The sequence below is a fragment of the Phalaenopsis equestris genome, unplaced genomic scaffold (assembly GCF_001263595.1).
Source record: "Phalaenopsis equestris unplaced genomic scaffold, ASM126359v1 Scaffold228613, whole genome shotgun sequence".
Lineage (NCBI taxonomy): Eukaryota > Viridiplantae > Streptophyta > Magnoliopsida > Asparagales > Orchidaceae > Phalaenopsis > Phalaenopsis equestris.
The window spans coordinates 96,347-112,944 of NW_018246588.1; the positions used below are offsets into that span (position 1 = coordinate 96,347).

Sequence of the window (16,598 nt, forward strand, 5' to 3'; positions counted from 1 at the left end):
GTACTTTTCTATCACACAAAAGGCCCGAAGCATTCCTCCACTTCAACCAACCAACTTGAATTCTACTATTAACATCCCCATCTATATCACCATCGCTTTGAACAACGGACCCAAGATATCTAAATCGTTCACACCTTTTAATAATTTGATCACCCTAAGTCACACTTCTGTCACTAGAGCTATTACTACTAAAATTACATTCCATGTATTCAGTTTTAGTTCTACTTAAATGAAGGCCTCTAGACTCCAATGTAGACCTCCATAATTCAAGTTTTTCCTGGGCTTTTTCTCTCGTTTTATCAACGAGAAGGATATCATCAGCAAAAAGCATACACCAAGGTACATCCTCCTGTAGAGGGTTTTATGATTATTGAGTCTAAATTTCTCTTAGGCAGCATGCATATAGTAATACACTCGATTTTAGATTTGAGTTATTTATCTGAAAAAGAGGATTATACTGTACTAAATTTTTCGATCACGCTTTTAATGAAATTTATGAGACTTATAAGTGCTTATGTACTTAAGGCGCATGATATGAATATAGTGTTGAAGGATTCTTGAGACCCTTCTAGTGTTGTTATTGTAGAAGTGTTGCATTAAGAAGGATGTCCCGTTGTTTTGAATGAGAAATTTAATGAAGATAAACATCAATAGTTAAACTATGATAGAAAATCATACATTGTTATGCAACCTCTTTGTTATTAGTGGAATTATCTTTTATCTAAAGAGGTTGTGCTCTACTCTGATCATTAAGCTTGAAATAATTTAGTTTATAGATGTTGTTGGGACATAAATATGCTGAGTGGATAAAGTTTCGACAAGAAAAGCTTTCTTCCCTTAAACAACTGTGCTGTAATTGACAACAAACTTATTGATACTGTGCTTCAAGCTTTCGCCCTTCTATATACAATGCAAGTTAATACTATTAGCTTTATCATAAAAGAACTGTATGTTGCTTGTAAGAAATTTGATTAAAATTTTCAAGTCTTGAATAATTGCTTTTTTTTTCTTAGCAAATGTTGTTTTATTTAAGATGTTTATTTATTTAGCGATAATTGCTTTTATATGGTTATTTTCAATTGTAATATATGGGTTATCATTAATGTGATGCTATTTTCTAGAGATATTGACTACCGCTGCCTACTGTTTTGTTATGGGCGGGTTTGATGTAGCTACTTGCAGTTTGTTTTCAATGTTTTAACTTGTGATTGCAACATCTGTTCATAATAAAATGGTTTCATGGTACCTTTTATTTTTTTTATTTTTATTGGATATAAAATACAAACATGATCATTATCTGGAATTAATTAAAGTTGATTTTGTGCCAATCATATTTACTAATTCAATGATGAGAATTCTATAAATAGATGTTTGGAGGCATGTAAATTTTTAATTTTTGCTTTAATAAAACTTTTCTTTCTAGTGTCAGTCTCGTGAGTTTGTGTTGGATTTATGATTTTTGTAAGTGTCGTATAAATGCGATGACCTAATTTAGTGGAAGTCATCTCCTTGTACTGGAGGCCTAAATTTTTGTAATTTGATAATTTTGGGTCTGTTTGGGGTAGCTATAACTTATTAATAAACTACTGCGCAGCAGCTGTGACAGGAAGCTGTTGCAGATAAGTTGGTTGTCTGTTTATTTTTTGCAGTTTCAAAACAGTTGTGCTGCAGCTGTTTCTGGACAAATAACCATTCTGCACCTATAATGTAATGTTTACAACATAACTGTTCATACTAGCTCATCTCATATTTGAAAACAAATATATAGTTCGAGCATTACAAAATAAAAATGGATACCTCACTTAACAGTGAGTAGCATAGCTATCAAAATTAAAAAAAAAAATTATTAAAATAACAATCAGTAATTTATAATATTATTTTTAAAATACAGCTGGTGTGGGTCACGAGACAAGCCGTCCTCCAAGGAAACTCATTATGCCCGATCACTATCAGCTGTCGATTCCTCTAACCCATTTGCCTACCTAAAGAAGTCATAATTTTCTTGTCTTCTCCTTGGACATCTGTAAAATTGTCTTTCGTAGCTATGTGACTTTCGCAAAGTAAGCAAGGAGTATGGTAGTCCGCAGTAGCAGTGCAATTCTTTGGAAGTACCAAAAGCTCTCGAACTCATCTTTTTTGAGGTTTTAACACAACAAAACACAAATCCTTAGATGCAATATTATCGGAAAAAAATTATAATTGAACAATGCAAGTTTTACTAAATCTTGTGGCCTCTAAGATCATAGCATAAACCAACGAATCTATCACTTTCAAAAGATATCAGATCTTAAAAAAATATTTTTGGTTGCCTTCAAAACACGAATATCACATATGCATATCACTAAGAAATAAGCCTAAAAAAATGACACTGAAAAAATGAGAGGATCTTGGTTGTTTTCATTAGAATTTCATATGTGACAAGAATCAATAGAGACAAATAAGCCATCCAGAAGAACCCTTAAATTTGAATGACTCATCACTGACCTAAAAAAACAAATATAATATGCAATAAATATTTATATACTATATTATACCCATGGTTGCCTCTTCGGCCATTCAGGTGGGGAGTAATACGTGCAAAGGAGCGAGAAATACAACTGAGATTCAAAATTTAAATGATTTGACAAGATATCAATACAACAAACAATAGTAGTTTGTACCATCTATCGTAAATAAAATAGCAAAAAAAAAAAAAAAATAATTGGTACATTCAGCATCCAACGATGACGTCTGTAATTCACTCTCTCAATTCAATCATTTTCCCAACATCTTCGCCATCCTGGGTGCATGTACACCTTAGTTATTATCACAATAATATAACTCTTGGTGATGACACCTTAAAACTTGTTCTGCTCCTCAGCAAATTAATTAAATTCTTAAAACAGATTTTCCTATATATTGATGTTTCTAACACAAGTATATGTATCATTTCAGTAATATAGAGCTCTAAAAAGTCCAGGTTGTCAAACCCACATCAATCAATGGAAGCCAAATTAGGAAAATGTTCTAATCTACTAAATTTGTTCTTAGTTTGAAATTTTGAATTAAAAGAGTTTTGCTAACAAACCTACTGCAATTATCTAAAGTTATACCTATAGGATTTCTAACTATGGTATGTGAAGTGGTTTTTACAAGAGTTAAGGATACTTTTCCTTGTGGTGATAATAGTATAGTGTGGAAGTGGAAGAAAGGCCAAATAAAGTAGAGTTTTGTGATAAATAGAAGCATAAATCCTTATTGCCCTCTTCAAAGCCTATAAAGAATTTTGGTTCAAATTGGTTGGATTCTAGGCTGTCACTCTAAAGATCCCCAATTTGTAACCCATTAAGTTTTATCTCCCTAATATTTGCATTTACCTATAGTGTACTTAGATTCATACTCTATAGTCCAATGTGATTTTTCTAGTTGTTTATGCAGTAGCTCTTCCTCCTTACGGGTTAACAACATATTTTAACAGATCAATTGACTAAATTGAAAAGTAAACTTATTGCAAAAGGAAAATCATCACAATTTTGAATATAAACTATTTCAATATTCAATCTAACATTCCCACACATCTACCACATCATCACAAGGAAAAGTAAGTAAATCTACTCAGAAAGCACGAATACAACAACACCAAAATGCATTGAAACAAAGAGGTTCAACATACAAATATGCTTCATAAAACTACAATTCTAAATCACAAATATACTTATTTCTCTCCCTCAATTTGCCTTCATGATGCTCCACCTAAGTCCTTGCTCTTCTCCTGCAACTTCTTACACAATAGCACTCACAATTCAACACACACACACACTTAAACTTGCTTAAAACAAGAATAGAACACTACAGACACAGAAGGAAAAATCCGTCCAAAACTCTCTAACACCTCTTAAACTCCTGGCCTCCTCCTCTATCTCTCCCTTTTCCCCTTTTAATTTCTCTCCAAACTACCCTAAAAACCACCTTGAAACCGTTGTTGAACTGCTCTGAATCATCTCGAAATTGTCCATAATTCGATACTGACGTCTGGGCATCACTCTATTTTGGCGCCTATGCGTCACTCTTTTCGTGCTTCATAGCCTTGGCCTTCAAGACTGGTGCCATGGCGTCCAGTGGCCCCAATCTCTCAGGTTGCATTTTACTGGACTGATGCATAGAGGCCACACTAACTTGACAACATGGGCTTGACTTTTAGGACTAAGGCCATGACACTAGTGTTTGGCGCACTAACGCCAAGCTCTCGGGCTCTAAGCTTGGCTGGTGATATGCGTCTAGTACTTGGCGCCATGGCCTCATCTTTCACAAACTTTTTTTTTCTTTAAATCTTATTCTTTTCGCTCCGCATTTCTTCCACTTTGTTCCACTCCTAATACCCGTTATACCTATAAGAAAAACATACAAATATATTTCCTTAAAGTGCAATTTCATTCAAAAAGATGTGAAAAATATAAAAAAATTCATACAATCTTTCACACATCAAAATCCTCAAACTTAAACGTTACTTGTTCTCAACTAATACTTTAATTTTAAAAATTAGAATTGTTGATTTGAGGTAGTGAGTTCCATTAATTTTTCCGATAATTTTGCTTCAAAAATGTCATAATACAACTTAGGAGAAATTCTAGTGAATTGGTCTAGTATTAGGGTAAAAGAACATTTTGTATTCAACTTAGAAATCTTGATTTTCTGTTTACTTCAAAAATTATTGAAATTTGTCAAATTTGAGATCCTTAAAAGAAAAGTATAAAAACATAATTTACGGACTCTATTGGTAAAATTTAACTAATATTTTTTTATATAAAAATAAGTTTAGGATTGAATTTAAGTCTTTTTTTAATAAGGAGATTGAAGTGAACCAGTTTTTTATTAGGCTTTTTCTCAAGCTTTTCACTTTTCATATCTTTTTTTTTATTTTTCTTTCTTTTCTCATTTTTTTTAGAATCATTTTCAGTTCTTACTACTTTTGTTTGAGGATTAGTATATCTGCATAGACCTTTAATCGTTTTGAATTTCACTATCGTCCCCCTAAGGTTAAAAACTCATCACTTTCTTTCACTTTTATAGTTATAAGTGTTAGTTTAAAAAAGTTTTCACTAGTAGCTCAATTCTTATAAAGTTTAAATTTAAGAAGCATAGCTTTTTTTTTTCAAATATTCAAATCATTTCTACAATAAATAGTAAAATCATTTTACTACATGTCTCTTACAAAATAACTTAACTCTTGAACAATCCTATTCACATAGAATTTCAACTGTGCTTTCTATATCATTTCTAAAATCAAAATTGTAGTAATCTAGAAGCATGACCACATACCAAGTCATTTTAAAGTGATATTAAACTTTAATGTAGACTACTGAGGACAAATAAAATTAAGTTTTAAAATTTAAAAATAGGTTTACACAATAAAATTTAATAAAACTCAAACAAAAATACAAAATACTTATCTCAAACTCCTCCCCAAACAAATCTTTTGAAGTTCCTTTGAAGAATTCTTTTTACAATCTCGCTCCACTAGACACACCCTGTCACTTGAAGAGACACACCCTACACACCTTCTTTCCTTCTTTTCACTTGAAGCGACACCCCATTATAATAATCCTCGAAATTCCCAAGAGTCACTTCAGATGCCTCTTCAAAATTCGTTCAAATACATTGCATTTTTTTAAAAAAATCGCTTTTGGTGCCTAAGCGTCAGTCTTCTAGAAGCAATAAAATAGTTGTCTGGCGCCTAGGCGCTAGGTCAAAATTTTCTTCTTTGCTCCATTTGACTCCAAATTACTTCATTTTCGCTCTATTTGCTCTAATTGCATAACATGTACCAACAATCAAAAATATAAAATTATATTTCATTAATGTGTAATATAACTAAAAATAAACATTAAATGTATATAAAAAAATAACATATTATCAGGCATGTCGGTCATTACATTTTTTGTTGGTTATCCACATTGTCTAATGAGTGCGACCTTTTCATCATTAGATACACATGTATCCACGCGTGTTCTATTGATCACTACAATACAATTTTAAGAAAATAAAGAGGGTTGTAAATTACATTACTAATTTTGACTTCTGATTATTATGAGTAAAAAGATTTATCTTAAAAAATGTCGTATGCCACGGGTCATTTTGCAATCTTTTTTTAGTCCTCTCAAATATTGGATTCTCTGTCTTGATAATTTTTGATGACAACTAACAAGTGCATTCAACTTCATTGAAAATTATATGCTGATTGTCTCCAATGAATGCTTGGAACCACTTTATTGCTCCTCTCAGTGATTCGTTATGTGACAAAATGTAGAGAGCTATTACTAACACCTCTCTGGATGTCATCCTAGAAGAGCCATGAAGTCCATGATTCCTATGTAATTTATCTAGGAGATCTATTAATACAGGTTGTGTCATACGAAACATGCTATTGAATCTTGTAGGGTATCGTTCAAGTAGCTCCACAACTAATTTATTACCAATGTAAGATTATGTCATGCAAGGAGACCAATCTACGTATGAGCTGTGATTCTCGTACATCAAATATACTGTTGCCACAATTTTGTTTCTGCATCTCTCTCTTTGTGAATCCATGATAAACAGGTGCTCTATTCAGGTAATACATGAGAATCACTGAATTAGGTATAATGACAACATTCTGTAGCCAAGTAACATCTTAAATAAACTTCGAATAACAAATTACAAAGTGTATGAAAATAAAAAACCATCCAAAGTAGCATTAAAATTGTTCCATATTCAGCTTAGGTATTGCTTTATTCGCATTCTTCTGATGATAGACAACTATTCTTGGAGAAGATGCACGGCTCAGAATCTTGAAGATATGTTCACTCAGGTGGTGACTATTGAGAAATTGAAGGTTTGCTTGGCTTGAGTTAGAGTTCAAGAAGGTTGATATTGGTGGTTAGCCATACTACGGTATAAAACTATGAAGATGATACAGATCTAGAGGAGATGTCATGAGGTGCAATCAATCTCCTAGTGGGATATTTTTTAGAATAGAGTCTATTTGCATTATAGTCGTAGCCTGCAAGAAGCCAACAATAGCATCAACGCTTAAGGGCCCAAGGGGCACAACGCTAGGATACGAGTGGGCCTTGACGCCTAGATCCAGAGAAGGTGGCTCTTGGACCCCACTTCAAGCTCCCTCGTGCCTTGATCCAAATCGGGTAACACTAAGGTGGCCATTTTTGGGCACGAAAACACTCAGATTAATTACTTCAACCCAAGTGAGGGCAGTGCTTTGGCCTTAGCAGCAGGCATTTAGGGATTTTTGCCCTTGTTTCACAATGGATTATTACTATCTTTCACAGTATATTCTTGATGGTGAGTAGTAAGTGCGGAGCGGCGTCTCTGGATTTCGACGAGTGTTTTCTCTTATGAGATCAAAGAGAGGAATGAGTGTGAATTGCTGTAAGTTTCAATGGTGTAGAGAGTTGATCTGAGTGGTGTAATTTTGTACTATTTTTCTTTCATAGTGAAATAGATTTGTGTGGTGTAGCTCTATGGTTTTTTCTTGTTCACATATTTTTTCATGCAAAATTTATGTGTGCCTTTTCTGGACTTTTTTCTTCTGCATTTCTGTTCAATTTATTGTTCAAAATTTTTAAAATTGGTGTATTTTTCCCCGGTATGGTTTTGATTATGAATCGATTAAATCCCAAGCTTATCACCCCAATTGGATCTACACTGATAAAAATTTGGCTTTTTATTAATAAAGAACTAAGGGTACAACTTTACTACACAGTGAAAATTAGGATGACTCGGACGATGATGCCATAATTGAACTTGACTTTCAAGACAATCAGACATATAAAAACATAGATATAGGAAGAAGATAATTAAGAAACTTGTGTGTTAAGAGACTAGCTTTCTTTGAGCAGGTATTGACCTTGATGCAATTCAACATTGACGATCATTTTTGTCGAATCCGTCACCTAAAATTCACAAGTTTTAGAATAGAATTTAATAACACATTTTAAGTCTTGATTCTTTTTGACAATAAGCTGATTTCTAATTGTGAAATATATAAACATAAAAGAGAGTTGAATATTTTTGAAGACTTTCATTACTCCTTTCCCAATAAATCTGGAGTGAGATCCATCAACAAATATGATAGATTTAGATTTTGTGAACTTGTGGTAGTTGGTGAGAGCATGAGTATTTCCAATCTTGCGATCAGAAGCATCTTAATCTATTATTGAAGGTCAAATCTTCCATTGTCAGCGAGATCGAAGGGCATGACATCTTGGTGTATCATCAAGTTGGTAGGCCACTCAGTTGTGCTCGAAAGAAGTTTCTTCAGCATCTCCAGTTGTTCCTTAATGAAAAGGCTAGGGTCGATTGACCCTTCAGAAGAGGTAGCAGCATTGGTCTTACTGTCATGGTCTTTCCTCCCTTGCTGAGGTTTTCATTCTACAAGTTTTCCATATAGTTTCTAGCACTTGTCATGTGAATTACCAAGTTTCTTGTAATGTTCACACAAAAGAGGATTAACCTATGGAATGGAACTTGACATCTTTGTACCATACTTGGTCATAATCCTTATGTGTATTTAGAGCTGTAGCTTTTTACGAGAAATTTAATTGATGCTGTTGTAGGAAGAAAGATCCCACGAGTGGTTGTTATGGAAGAGGAGTCAGCTCTTGTTGCTGTGGCACGAGAGGGATCTGACGTCTGTTGCTGCTGCTGGAAGAAAGGTTCGACAACAACAAGGTGAACAATGGAGAGCTTGTAAAGAGAATCCGACGAAAGAGTTCCTGCAGCAGGGATACTCGGCTGTAAGGAAGAGCCTAGGAGGGTCAGCATGCCAGGCTGCCAGTTGAAGGGATTCTGATAGCTGTCGGGAAAAGTTCCAGTGACTTGAATGAGTTCCTGCGACTGTTGCTTTTTGCAGGTGAGAAGCTGGCTGCTGCAAAGAACTTAGGAGGATTCCACCGTAGGAGGCCCTGACACTGGGAGGATTCTGGCTGCAGGGAGAATTCCAACTGCAATGATGAACAAAGGAGGGCCTGCATAAAGCGTTCTGCAGTAGGGCAGAGTAGAGGAGGAATTGCAAGATGCTAGAGGATGTTCCGACGGTTGTAGGAAGGTTTTGGTGGTTGTTGGAAGGGTTCAAACTGCTGTTGGAAGTTAGGGTTTGATTTAATTCTTCAAGAAGAAGCATAACGATTCAGTTAGAAACGAACATGCATATGACACAAGCTTATGACTCACAGAACCAAAGTTCAAAGATGATGCAAGCCATACAACGAAGACAATCGACAAGTTTTTTTTTCTGTTGCGTTGTATCAGTGTAGACGATGATGATGATTGACGAGTTCTCGTTTTTGTCGCGTTGGATCGGTGCAAACGACAATTCAGATGTTCAAATGCAGCGAATGATGTAGAATCGAGGGGCAGAAGTGATTAGTTGTGCGATGCTCTAATACCATGAAGATAGGGAATAAATTCTCTTATTTCTCAAGAATCAAATTACAAGCTCTTCTCCTTTATAATGAGGAATAACCAGTGCAAACTTAATTGCAGCTATTACAACTTATCAAACATAAAATAACTCAAGAAGCAAAGAAATATGACAAAATAAAATTTAAAATAGAAGAGAATAACACTAAAATATGAATTTCAAGATTCCACAGGAAGAGATTGTGTTGGGAAGGAGAGAAGAAAAGTTGAATGTAGGAGAAAAAGAGGATTTGCTTAATTCAATTCATAATAGAATAATCAGTTCAAAGAAGTTAAATCCTGATGTATAAAAATGTGGTTAACAGTTATATCTTTCGGATTTAGGTCAACACGGGACTTGAAAATTCTATTATCTTAAAAGAAAATGAAATAATCCCAGTATTAAATGTATTGGAAATGACAAAATACTAAAAATAGCTCATACTTATTATAATTATCCAAAAATTGCTAAAATATTTTTGGTCTATATCTTATACTGTATCAAATCCTCTTGGATTATAAAATCCTTTCCTTCAATGTTTATCCACCACTTATAAAAATGTTTATAACTTTTTATAATTTTTTAAACGTCTGAAACTTGTTCATAATTATCTTTTGTATCCTTAGTACACATTCTGCTTGAAAGATGACATTGAGGCTTGGGATTTAATTATCACCGGGCAACATTTCTTAGATTACTATCTTGAAAGAGAATTCCATAGTCACATAGGGACTGTTTGGTCAGCTGCAAAGGGAGTGCATTGCATCGAAGTTGCAGAGTTTATAAAAATTCAGGTGTTTGGGAAGGAATTCCAAATGTAGTGTAAAAAAGGAATGTATTTCTTGGTTCCTTTTTTGTGTATTTTAGAATTCTCTAGATTTGTGTAAATTTCAAGCATACTGCTGTATGTAAAGTGTTGCCTTGAAATATTGCATTTTTCATTAATATATCAAAAATGTACAACAAAGATGCATGTATTATATACAAAAATGACACCTGTTGTCTACAAGTATAGAAGCAAGCTTTGTATCATCATTTGCATGCATAAAAACAAAGGAACCATGAAGGGCGCACTTGGCACGAAAATGAGCGGCCGTATTATATTCTCTAGATTTATGGAAATATAAAACATGCTTAAAATTTATAAGAGAGGAGAGGTCCAAAGCCTCAAGTGGTAGATGGTGCCAAACCCCCCTTTTCATAGTGGAGCCCAAAAAAATACATAATGTTGGCATTTTCTCCTTTGAAAATGTGCCTTTACACTCGCGTATCCTTGGTGTGCGAATATGTTGGAGTGTCTTAATGACTTGAAGTTCGACTTGGGCGCTGTCCCAATTCTAAAAGTACTCAAACCTCCCTTTTCATAGTATGTAAAGAGTTGTCAGCTTTTGTTGTATGTTGCCGCCAGTGATACCGTTCTAGCGAGCCTAGCAGGTGTTTAGGTATAGCTGGAATATTTTTATTTTTTTTTTGCTGAATTTGGATTTGGAGTAAGAAAGATGAATCCCTAAAAATTTAGAATTTACCGTACCCTGACATCAGGTGATACTGTTTTAAGGCTTTGAGAAGATGTACAATAGTACAGGAAAAGTGATATAAGTTGGAGGTGTAAGTAAAGCGGGAGGAATGATGAAGATGAAATTCCATAAGTATAATATTATTGTTTTGCACTGTCGAACGACAACAGACAATAAGTTCGGCGCGGATATGGTCTTCGATCATCCGGGAGATCACCACCCCGATCCTATTAGGCTACACAATCCACCTAAAAGAAATCCAATGATATAACACTCAAATAGAGAAAACCAAGAGAAAACATCTCTAAACATAAAAAAAGTCAAAAATCGGCCAGAAAGAAAAAAATAACAAAATATAAAAAGTTCCTTCCAATAAAATCTTAATTCTAACTAAATAAAATATTAAATATGGGCCCAAAGGGGCTGGCGGCTATTGCATGTGGAAGAATTTCTGCCGATTGGGAAAATTGTAGAAATCCCACTCAATCTAGCTTGCGAGATTGCAAAAGTCAGCATTTACCAAGACAGGATCCAATCTTAATTCATCTTACTTCGTTCGTGGGATCGATTCCGCCCCATGTGGAATCCCCAATCGAGGGTTCTCACGACTGCGATGCCACATGACGAGGTATCCGCATAAGAGCTCCAACGCCAACCAACTGTCGCACATCACCGACCGCCGCCAACTCCTATTGCTGCCATTGGCTGCCAACAATTTTTATAAGACCTGGCATACTTTGTGATGCTTGTATTCAAAACAAACAAGAAAAATATGAAGTCTTATATTTATGTTACGCTGAATCAAACAACTCCAAATTGTTTTACATACAATACATTACATCTGCATTTCATTCATTTTAAACCGCATTATGATTGCAGCAAACCAAACAGCCCCAAACCAAACAACCCTATTGTGATTAGATGCTAACCTCTGTTAAACATGGTGATTAGATACTTATCTCTTAACTTAATTAGGTGATCTCATAATAAGTGGTTACAACAGATAGGAAAGGAAATATGAAATTTTATGTTTGGAGGATTTTTAGCGTCCTATTAATCAAATTAAATATTTCTCATTATATTTTCCTTGCTATAAATGTCTTCTATTTTAGAATTCTTCTTGCTATAAGGTTGTGGCAGCAAGGAGAAAGCATTTTGACGAGCGTTGGAATGCCTGCAGTTCGGTGGGTTTTTGGTGCCAGAATGGGTCGATTGCTTCGAGAGAGAGCGAGAAAGAGTATTTGGGAAAAAATTGATTGTTTTCTTATCGTAGGAAATGGACTTCTTTATAGGAAAATAACGGATATAAAAATGGATAACTTTATCTCAAATTCAAAATTTAAAGTTCTGTCTTTCAAATTGTATAAAAGCAAATTTGAAATAATCCTATCCAAAACAGTTCCTATTAGTTGGTCGACCATATAAGACGGGTTGGACTGTCCTACTAAACCATACTTTCAGTCCACCTGATCTCCATCCAATGGCCCATATTTCTTGCTTTCCTACCTCGATCATAGATTGTTCATGGATTGCTCATGTTGCAATAATTCCAAAATGTCGTGATGAAATTTAGCCCCAGAAAAAAAATGACAACAAAACTCAACCTTTTTAGGAAATATTCGTCTTCTTGAGAACAATTTAGTGTTGGGAAATGGTTCACAATTCATCACCTGTAGAAGTTGCAAAAGCTTCGCGAAGTTTTTATTTTTAGAAGCTCACCAAAGAATTGTGCTTGAACTAAGGAGCTTCGTTGAGATCCATGGGTGTAGCTTTTAATTTTATGCAACAAGAGGAGTCTAAAGGTGGCCTCTGTTTGTAGTAGTCAAGACATTGTTTCCCCTCTATGTGCATTTTTAGAATGCCCTAGTTCATAAGAAAGGTGGGTTTGATTTCCCCTTGTTTCAGTTTGGCCTGGTTGAGAGGTTGTTGTCTTTTCTATGAACTTTTCTGAAATTGAAGCCCAGAGGCTTATGAAATGTTTTTTTAGGTTTTAAAATTTTATATGGAATTTAGAATTAAATGAAAATATGACACTAAATAGGATGTAATGGAGAAAAAGGATTCACGTAGCCGACCGCACTTAATGTGATAAAGGTTTTGTTTTTGTTGTTGTTGTTGTTGTTGTAAAATTTTATATTGAATACAGTTTGGATTCAGAAAATTTTGCTAAAATTAATGTTCTTCAGATTAATTCTTTGCTAGCCATATCGAGGTCATTTAACAGTTTCCCAGCTAACCTTTGCAGGTGAAAACAAAACATAGCAATCTAATTACGAGTTTTGTGCATCATGTAAACATCGAACTTGAAAAAAATTATCAAGCATAGATTCAACCTTCAAAAGCTCTAAATTACTCTTCTACTTGTTTTCAAGCATTATTGTCATATTTGCTGACTACTTTTTTTACTTGTATTCTTTTTTTTTCCCAAAGTTTCATCCTACTCTTCCCTTCTTATGTTGGGTTTAACAACACAGGATTTCTCTGCCAGAGGTTGTTTGTGGCCCTCTTCTTTGGTTTTAGTTACTTGTATATGGATCCTGCTTCTTGATCAGTAAGTATTTAAGTCAAATTTAGTCCCACATTTCTGTAATAGTTCTCTCTTATACAGATGCAGCAAAAAATCACTAAGAGTAGGAATGGTTTTCTGTGCATCACGTGTTCTTGTGCAATTATTTATATTATTTGACTGTTGGAGTCTGTTTTTCCTTCCGTGTTTTCACATTCATTATCTTAAAATAGTGCCATCAAATAATGTTTAAATTCGATATTATGATTTTTTTTATTGCTTTATTAATATTATTTTTTGTTATAAAAATTCTACATTAGTGAAATAGCTGGAGCTTATACGACTGCATTTTCAACTATGGCATAACCATTGTTTCCGATTATGGTATGGCCAAATCATGTTGAAATTAGAAAAAAACTGCCTTTCTACATCCCGTCTGCCTTAAAACTTTATTATAACATCAATTTGATTTATGAAAAAGCACTAAAAGTCACACCCAAATGGGTTCTCAGCTTAGTGGTTCATATCTTCATTTTTATCATTGATGTCTTGCATTAGAGCCTTTTTTCTTAAAAAATTTATAGTATTTTAATCATCACTTCTACCCAGAAAAAAAAAAAAAAAAAAAAAAAAAAAGCCTAAAAATTCAAATTATTTCTAAATATTCCTTTTTGGATTTTATTAAACTTATATATTTATGACTAATATTTATTAATGAATTTAAATCTCGTTTTAAAATAATATATTATAATAAATAAATATTTTATTATTTGTATCACAAGTTATTAATATTTTTATGTTAAATTATAGATTGTTTATTATTAGGCATATTTTTTAATAAATCATTGTATATTGTCTGGAAAATAAATAAGACGATGTAATTGACGGTAATATGATTCTCATGCTGACATTTTTTTTAATAAAAAACTTAATATTAAGCAATAAACTATGTAGGTTTTTTAACTAAAGAAAATAAAAATGTTAAAGAGAAAAATGATTGTCTTATTTATTTAATTTTAATGGTCTAATCATAATCACCCAGCAAAAATACTTGAAGCACAAGTTTAGGAATCCCCCCTTCCAGATGATGCTAATAACTTGAAAATTTATAAAAATATCAAGTGTATTTGTTACTCGGTTTAGCCAGCTAACATCCAAAGGATTTAATCAGCAATACATGTTTCACATGCACAATCATCACTATATAAATTTTCTATTATAATGAAATTTGATTATCGGAATCCTTATAACGTTTTTAATTACATTTCAACATCAATCATAATTTATGAAGTAATACATATTTTTTCAACCATCAGAATAAAATATTGGTAAGGTTTCCAGAAGAACATGTAATAAGTAACATAGTAAAGCTAACCATCACACCATTTTTATTATCATCAAATAAAATCGTATAAATAAATAAGTGCAAGAAACATATCTATAAATATTTTTATTTCATAAAAAACATATCATATTATTTCATAAAAAAATATCATCAATTTAAATATACCAATAGTAGCAAGAAACATATCTATAATAAAGAATGATGTATTTATCTCTTATTAAAAAATCAATTAGTCTAATATTTAGATCATGATGTTGACCAAAATATGATGCTTTATACACCATAGATTTGAAAGAATAATAATCAATCATACATTCATGACATCGTACATTATGCATTAAATAGTCACAAAAATCCATTAAATACTTTGAAATTCATGATTCTTTGATTTATCCTAATTTATACTTTGTTTTAACCCAATATAATCACTAATTAATTAGTATATTTTCAAATGCTGCACTATGTTTGTAAACTACGAGTGATTCTCTAACATCAAACCAACAATTATTTAAAAATTATGCATTCAACATATAGGGCAACAAACATTAAACCATAAAAATAATCCAATTAAATATTTTCCTTAAATCAATGTTGTTAAGGCTTATGTAATTTCTTTTTCATGAATAACCACATATATTAACTAGTCAATCAATACTTTTCATCTCACCTAACATTGATTACGACTTTGTGAAAGTCTAATACCTTCTAAGATTTAATTATCATAGAATCCTAGCAGTAGTGTGTGTTTGGTTAACAGAGTTTATAAGATCTTTGGGGTCATGGGTTCGATCTCGCCTATTTGCAGGATGGAATTCCTAGGTATTTGAGCTTGGTCGGGAGACTGGTATAATAACCTCTGACCAATCTTTTTAATATAATATACGTATGTGTGTGTGTGTGTGTGTGTGTGTGTGTGTGTGTATCTATATATATATATATATTAAAAGAAAAGGGAAATATATTAGATAACTAAAGTGGTTACAACTTTAAGATAAGGAGCCTCAATCAAGTCTCCATGCAACAAAAATGAGGGGGGGGGGGGGGGGGGGGTGGGGGGGGGGAGGAGCACAACACCATCTGAATTTGAAGCCAATCTAGCAAGCCAATAGGTAGGTTTGTTAACTTCCTTGAAGATAAAAGCAAAAGAAAACTTGCATTAACCTTCAGAAGAATTGATAGCTTTCATCCATTGCAAGATATGCCAAAGGGGGGGAGATATAGAACCTCTGATCATTTGATTAAGCAATGAAGAATTTGTCTCCACAATAAGGAACTCCCACTTCATCCAATTAGCCACCTATATGGCCCAGAAAGTAGCAGCAAATTCAGTTTCTAGAGCATCCTGGGCAAGAATAAGACAGTAGAAGAATAATTTGCAGATTCCACTGGAATCTTTGAAGATACCACCAAACCTAACTGAAGAACTATTATAGCTGCCATCTGTGTTCTCTTTGATGTAAGGATGAGGAGGTTGAGTCCAGAAAACCTTAGTGATAGTAAAAGAAGAAGTGAAGGTATTGATTTGAGGCTGGGAATCACAGATATAAAAAACCTTTAAGCTTAGCCAACTTGTTTATGAAGGCCTTATGGCCTTATAGTTGACAACAATGTGAGCGACTGAGGGGAGAAGATCATCATGTTTAGCGTTGTTCCTAGCCATCCATATAAACCAACAGAGAAACCAAGCCATAATAAATGAGATAGACCCTAGTTTAAGTTTAAGCCAATCCCTCCATAAAGAATTAAGAGTAGACCATTCCAGAGAGAGTGAATTTATTTTCAATTTTTGTGTGA

The 16,598-nt window shown here is 33.5% G+C and overlaps 1 protein-coding gene across 1 annotated transcript in view; it reads left to right on the top strand.

The window, feature by feature from the left end:
• Positions 1-13,694, top strand: part of LOC110037987 (glucan endo-1,3-beta-glucosidase 14-like) — a 27,114-nt gene extending 13,420 nt beyond the window's left edge. Inside the window, exon 3 of the mRNA XM_020742740.1 lies at positions 13,428-13,694. Within this exon, the coding sequence (XP_020598399.1) occupies positions 13,428-13,508 (81 nt within the window). The 3' untranslated portion in view covers positions 13,509-13,694. The remainder of the gene's footprint in view (positions 1-13,427) is intronic.
• Positions 13,695-16,598: the final 2,904 nt, after the last annotated feature.